This window comes from Symphalangus syndactylus, chromosome 13, assembly GCF_028878055.3.
Source record: "Symphalangus syndactylus isolate Jambi chromosome 13, NHGRI_mSymSyn1-v2.1_pri, whole genome shotgun sequence".
NCBI lineage: Eukaryota > Metazoa > Chordata > Mammalia > Primates > Hylobatidae > Symphalangus > Symphalangus syndactylus.
This window is the reverse complement of record NC_072435.2, coordinates 119,324,446-119,330,445: the sequence shown is the minus strand read 5'-3', so window position 1 is coordinate 119,330,445 and position 6,000 is coordinate 119,324,446. Positions and strand designations below refer to the sequence as shown.

The 6,000-nt window shown below is 55.3% G+C and overlaps 1 protein-coding gene across 1 annotated transcript in view; it reads left to right on the top strand.

Moving 5' to 3' along the window:
- Positions 1 to 4,236: 4,236 nt before the first annotated feature.
- RILPL1 (Rab interacting lysosomal protein like 1) overlaps positions 4,237 to 6,000 on the top strand; it is a 60,428-nt gene continuing 58,664 nt past the window's right edge. Inside the window, exon 1 of the mRNA XM_055238002.2 lies at positions 4,237 to 4,681. Within this exon, the coding sequence (XP_055093977.1) occupies positions 4,373 to 4,681 (309 nt within the window). The 5' untranslated portion in view covers positions 4,237 to 4,372. The remainder of the gene's footprint in view (positions 4,682 to 6,000) is intronic.

The following is a 6,000-nucleotide window of genomic DNA, read 5'->3' as shown; positions in this document are numbered from 1 at the left end:
AAATTTTAATTAAAAAATAGTCTGGGCACGATGGCTTATGCCTGTAATCCCAGCACTTTGGGAGACTGAGGCAGGCAGATTTCCTGAGGTCAAGAGTTCGAGATCAGTCTGGCTAACATGGTGAAACCCCCTCTCTACTAAAAATGCAAAAAAATCGGCCAGGCGTGGTGGTGTGCGCCTGTAATCCCAGCTATCGGGGGGCTGAGGCATGGGAATTGCTTGAACCTGGGAGGTCGAAGCTGCAGTGAGCAGAGATTACGCCACTGCACTCTAGCCTGGCAACAGAGCAAGACTCTGTCTCCAAAAAAAAAAAAAAAAAATCAGTAAACACATTACACATTAACATAAATTTTTTTAACTTTTTATTTTTTTATAGACAGTCTACCTACATTGCTTAGGCTAGACTCAAACTCTTGAACTGAAGGGATCCTCCCACTGGAGTAGCTGGAACTACAGGCTCACGCCACCGTGCTAGATAACATATGAGTTTTTTTTGTTGTTTTTGAGACAGGGTCTCCCTATGTCACCCAGGCTGGAGTGCAGTGGTGCAATCACAGCTCACTGCAACCTCTGCCCCCTGGGACTCAAGTTGTCATTCCACCTCAGTCTCCCGAGTAGCTGGGACTACAGGCACTTGCCACCATAGTCGGGTAATTTTTATTTTATTTTATTTTATTTATTTATTTTGAGACAGAGTCTCGCTTTGTCACCCAGGCTATACAGTGCAGTGGCACGATCTCAGCTCACTGCAACCTCTGCCTCCCGGTTTCAAGTGATCCTCCTGCCTCAGCCTCCTGAGTAGCTGGGATTACAGGCGCCTGCCACCACGCCTGGCTAATTTTTTTTTTTTTTTGTATTTTTAGTAGAGATGAGGTTTCACCATGTTGGCCAGGCTGATCTTGAACTCCTGACCTCAATTGATCTGCCCCCCTTGGCCTCCCAAAATGCTGGGATTACAGGAATAAGTCACTGCAGCCAGCCTTTTTTTTTTTTTTTTTTTTTTTTTTTAATAGAGACAGGGTTTTGCCATGCTGCCCAGGCTGGTCTCGAAATCCTGGGATCAAGTGATCCTCCAGCCCTGGCCTCCCAAAGTGCTAGGATTACAAGCATGAGCCACTGTGGCTAGGTGTATTTATTTATTTATTTATTTATTTTTATTTTTTATTTTTCTGAGACAGAGTTTCGCTCTGTTGCCCAGTTTGGAGCATAGTGGTGTGATCTCAACTCACTGCAATCTCCGCCTCCCAGGCTCAAGGGATCTTCCCACCTCAGCCTCCAGAATATCTGGGACTACAGGCTCTCACCACCATGTCTGGCTAATTTTTTATTTTACTTTTTATTTATTTATTTTTTTTGAGACGGAGTTTCTCTCTTGTTGCCCAAGCTGGAGTGCAGTGACACGATGTCGGCTCACTGCAACCTCTGCCTCCCAGGCTCAAATGATTCTCGCGCCTCAACCTCTTGAGTAGCTGAGATTACAGGCACATGCCACCATGTCTGGCTAATTTTTGTATTTTTAGTAGAGGCGGGGTTTCACCATGTTGGCCAGGCTGGTCTCGAACTCCTGAGCTCAAGAAATTTTCCCACCTTGGCCTCCCAAAGTACTGGGATTACAGGCGTGAGCCACCCGCCTGGCCTTAATTTTTTTATTTTTTAACTATTTATTTATTGTATTATTATTATTATTATTTTGAGATGGAGTCTCGCTCTGTCGCCCAGCCTGGAGTGCAGTGGCGCGCTTTCGGCTCACTGCAACCTCTGCCTCCCGGGTTTAAGCAGTTCTCTGCCTCAGCCTCCCAAGTAGCTGGGATTACAGGCATGCGCCACCATGCCCGGCTAATTTTTGCATTTTTAGTAGAGACGGGGTTTCACCATCTTGGCCAGGCTGGTCTTGAACTCCTGACCTAGTCCACCTCAGTCTCCCAAAGTGCTAGGATTACAGGCGTGAGCCACCGCACCTGGCCAATTTTTTAATTTTTAATTTTCTTTATAGAGACGGGCAGAGGAGGTGTTCTCACTACATTGTCCAAGCTGGTCTCGAACTCTTGAACTCAAGAAATCCTCCCACCTCAGCCTCCCAAAGTGCTAGGATTACAGGCATGAGCCATTGCACCCAGCCCATATGTATGTTTTAAATAAAAATAACGCTATGCTCCAAAAAAAAAAAAATCTTGTCAGCGATGATATTGGTTTATGCTTTTGCAAGTCTCTAGCGTCTTGCTCATTAGAAGGGAGCTGGTGCCTCAACTCCGCTTCTGCACTGTCCACTGCAATCCGCCGTTTCCTGTTGAGAATATGAGGAACACCCAGCCTGACACTGACTCCCAGCTGGAGAAAGGGACAACCTCCCAGAGACCCTTTGGGTACTGGGGACCCCCAGCCATCCTTAGGCCACGCTTTGGGAAGCGATGGAGTCAGGATTAAATGAGGTAATATTAGTAAAGCACTTAGAATAATGCTTGGCACATAGTAAATACTGCATATTTTTTAACTACACGTAAAGCAAATAATACGTTTTAAACTTTTAGAATTTGGGGCCAGGCGCAGTGGCTCACGCCTGTAATCCCAACACTTTGGGGAGGTCGAGGCAGGAGGATCGCTCAAGTCTAGGGGTTTAAGGCCGGCCTCGGCAACATAGCGAGACCCCTGTCTCTATGAAAAAATTAAATTAAAAAACTTTTTTTTTTTTTTTTGAGACTAAGTTTTGCCTTGTTGCCCAGGCTGGAGTGCAAATGGCGTGATCTCCGCTCACCGCAACCTCTGCCTCCCGGGTTCAAGCGATTCTCCTGCCTCAGCCTCCTGAGTAGCTGGGATTACAGGCATATGCCACCGCGCCCGGCTAATTTTGTGTTTTTAGTAGAGACGGCGTTTCTCCATGTTGGTCAGGCTGGTCTTGAACTCCCTACCTCAGGTGATCCGCCCGCCTCGGCCTCCCAAAATTCTGGGATTACAGGCGTGAGCCACCGCGCTCGGCCAACTTTTAGATTTTTAATCAATACGTGCCACGTTGGGGTGCGCTTTATGGCTACAAGGGCATTAAGATTTCTTTCCTCAAGGAGCTAAGATCAGACGGTGGAAACCTATCTGCGACCACACGGTGAAAACTCAGGATGCTAAGAGCAATTCTGATGGGGCGAGCAGGGGACTGTGAGTTTGCAAGGGGGTCCTTAACTCCTGCGTGGGGGGCGGGGAGGGTGGATGGGGTTCTGGGTTCAGGAAAGGTTCTCCCGGGAGTGGGAGGGGGTCTAATGGACAAGTGGCTTTGGCCAGCCCAAATGGACAGGGGGCCTTGGGACAAGAAACCTCGTGGTGCTGGAATGCCAAGCGCGCTTCGCTCTACTGTGAAGTGGAGTTCATGTCACAAGGAGCCAGTGATGGATGTGGCTCGAGGAGGAGCGCCCTGGGGCTCCGGGGATCCAGCATTCCTCGACACGTCGGCCCCTCTCCGGGCGCCTCTGCAAGTCCGCCTGGTGGCCGGATCTGCGCGGAGTGTCTGCGGGCCGGGGGGGGGTCCCCGTTCTTTTCCCGGGATGAGCCCCAGCCCGGGGACCTCCTCGTGACCCCTCCATCCCTCTCCGAGGCCGGGGCTGCTCCCTGGAGCAGCGAATCGTCCCGCGATACCAGCGCCCCCGGCCCCCTCTCCCGGGGCGGCCTGGACCCCTCCCGGCGGCCGGGTGGTGGGAGGAGTCAGCGCCGGGCGGGGGAGGGGCGGCCGGGGCACGGGGGAGGGGCGCCGCGGGTCCGGCGGCTGGAGAGGGGGGCCCGGGGTGCAGGCCGTGGAGTCGGCGCTGGGGGGGGGACCCCGGGGCGCCCCCGGGCGGCGGAAAGCGGGCGCGCCCCTGGCCACGCCGGGATCGGGGCGGGGCGCGCGGCCTCCCTGTGGGGAAGCGGTCACCCGGCCTCGCCGCCGCCGCCGCCTCCAAAGTTTCCAGGAGGATCCGCGGGCCGCCCTTCCTCTCGGGCCCCGCGCGCGGCCGCCCCTCAGGCCAGCACCGCCCCGGGGCGCCCGGCCCGGCTCCATTGAGCGCAACTCGGATCCCAACTTGGGAGGCGCCGCGGGCCTGCGCACGCGCGCGCCCTCCCTGCCGCCGCCGCCGCCGCCGCCGCCGCCGCCGCCACCGCCGCCGCCACCGCCACCGCCCACTCGGGAGCAGCTCCGGGCCGAGCCGGGCGCCCAGACCCCGGCCCCGCACACCCCGCGCCGCCGCCCGTGCCCGCGCCCGCGCCCGCTGCCTGCTGCGCCCTCGCCCCGGCGCCCGCTTAGCGCGCCCGCCCGCGGCCCAGGCTGGGCCCGGCCGGCCCGGCCCTCGACAGCGGCAAGTTTGGGAGTTGCACGAGTTTGCGGGGCGGGGGACAGGCCAGGAGGGCGGCCATGGAGGAGGAGCGGGGGTCGGCGCTGGCGGCCGAGTCGGCGCTGGAGAAGAACGTGGCCGAGCTGACCGTCATGGACGTGTACGACATCGCGTCGCTTGTGGGCCACGAGTTCGAGCGGGTCATCGACCAGCACGGCTGCGAGGCCATCGCGCGCCTCATGCCCAAGGTCGTGCGCGTCCTGGAGATCCTGGAGGTGCTGGTCAGCCGCCACCATGTCGCGCCCGAGCTGGACGAGCTGCGCCTGGAGCTGGACCGCCTGCGCCTGGAGAGGATGGACCGCATCGAGAAGGAGCGCAAGCACCAGAAGGTGGGCGGCGGCCTTGGTCTGTCCGTCCGGGCAGTGGGACCGCGGGGACCCAAGGGCTCTTCCGCATTGGGCAGCTGTGGGTGCACACATGTGTGTGTTCAGGGACCGGACCAGAGGAGACCCGACGTGGGGAGGGAGGGAGGCCCTGGCCTTCTTTTGCCCGACCAGGGGTGGCTGGCAGATACCACCCGAGAGATTAAGAGCTGTTCTCTGGAGTTCCAATCCCACCTTTACCGTTTAATAGCTGTGTGACTTTGGGTAAGTTACTTAACCTCTCTGTGCTTTATGTCCTCACCTGTCAAATGGTAATCATAATAGGACCCACCTTAGAAGTATTAAATGGGACCATATAAGCTAAGTGCTTAGACAGTATTATTCTTTTCCAGACATGAAATAAGCCTCTTGCCCTCCCGAGTTACCCAAGAAGATGTGACATCAGGCCCAGGACCCTTTCTTCATCCCCCCACCCCCAGTCTCCCCAGAGCAAAGGGAATGTGACCTCCAGCCACTGAGCTTCCTGACCCCCAGTCTCCGGGTTCATATTTGCAACTTTCTTCCCACGACTCCCCTAGCTTATGAACCTGTGGTAGCCCGTGTTCTCTCCTCTGATTTTATCCTTAATCCTCACACGACTCTATAGAGACTATCTTCATTTTACAGATGAAGAAACCGAGGGTCACAGTGGGAGGAGGAATTTATCCCAAATTAGTGATGAGAGAGTCCTGGCCCCCGTGTCTCCTCCCCACCCTGTTTGAATTGGGGGAAAGGGATGATTTGGGGTGGCTTTAAGGCTAAGCCTCTGCCCTGTGATCAGGAGTCTCTCTGAATCAGGGCCTCCCCACTGGGCCTGGAGTCCAGACGAGGTTCCTGGAGAAAAGGAAGTGAAAGACATGTGGTTTCCTGCCCTAACCTCAGCCAGGGATGCTCTTGGCAGCCCCTTCAGACTGAGAATGGGAGGAAACACCTTGCCTTGAGGGATCAGGGTGCCTGAGCAGTCTCCGGCTTGCTGTTCAGCCTCAGGAAATACAATTGGCCTCTCTGAACCTCAGGGGCAGGCCATCCCTTATTGTGTACCTTGGTGGATCTCTATGTTTTGGAGTAAAATAGCCAAAGCTGGGTCTGAACCCTTAACCTGAGGGCAGACCCACAGGTAGGTAACAGCACTATTGCCATGTTTGACTGCTCGTCCTGATGGGTCCCTATGCCCTAGGGGCAGGAAGGAAACTCAGGCTCCCAAGAGTTGAGCAGCATTTCCAAGGTCACTCTGGGAGCCTGAAAATGCTTTGACTTGTAATTAATTTCAAGACTCCTAGAAGCTG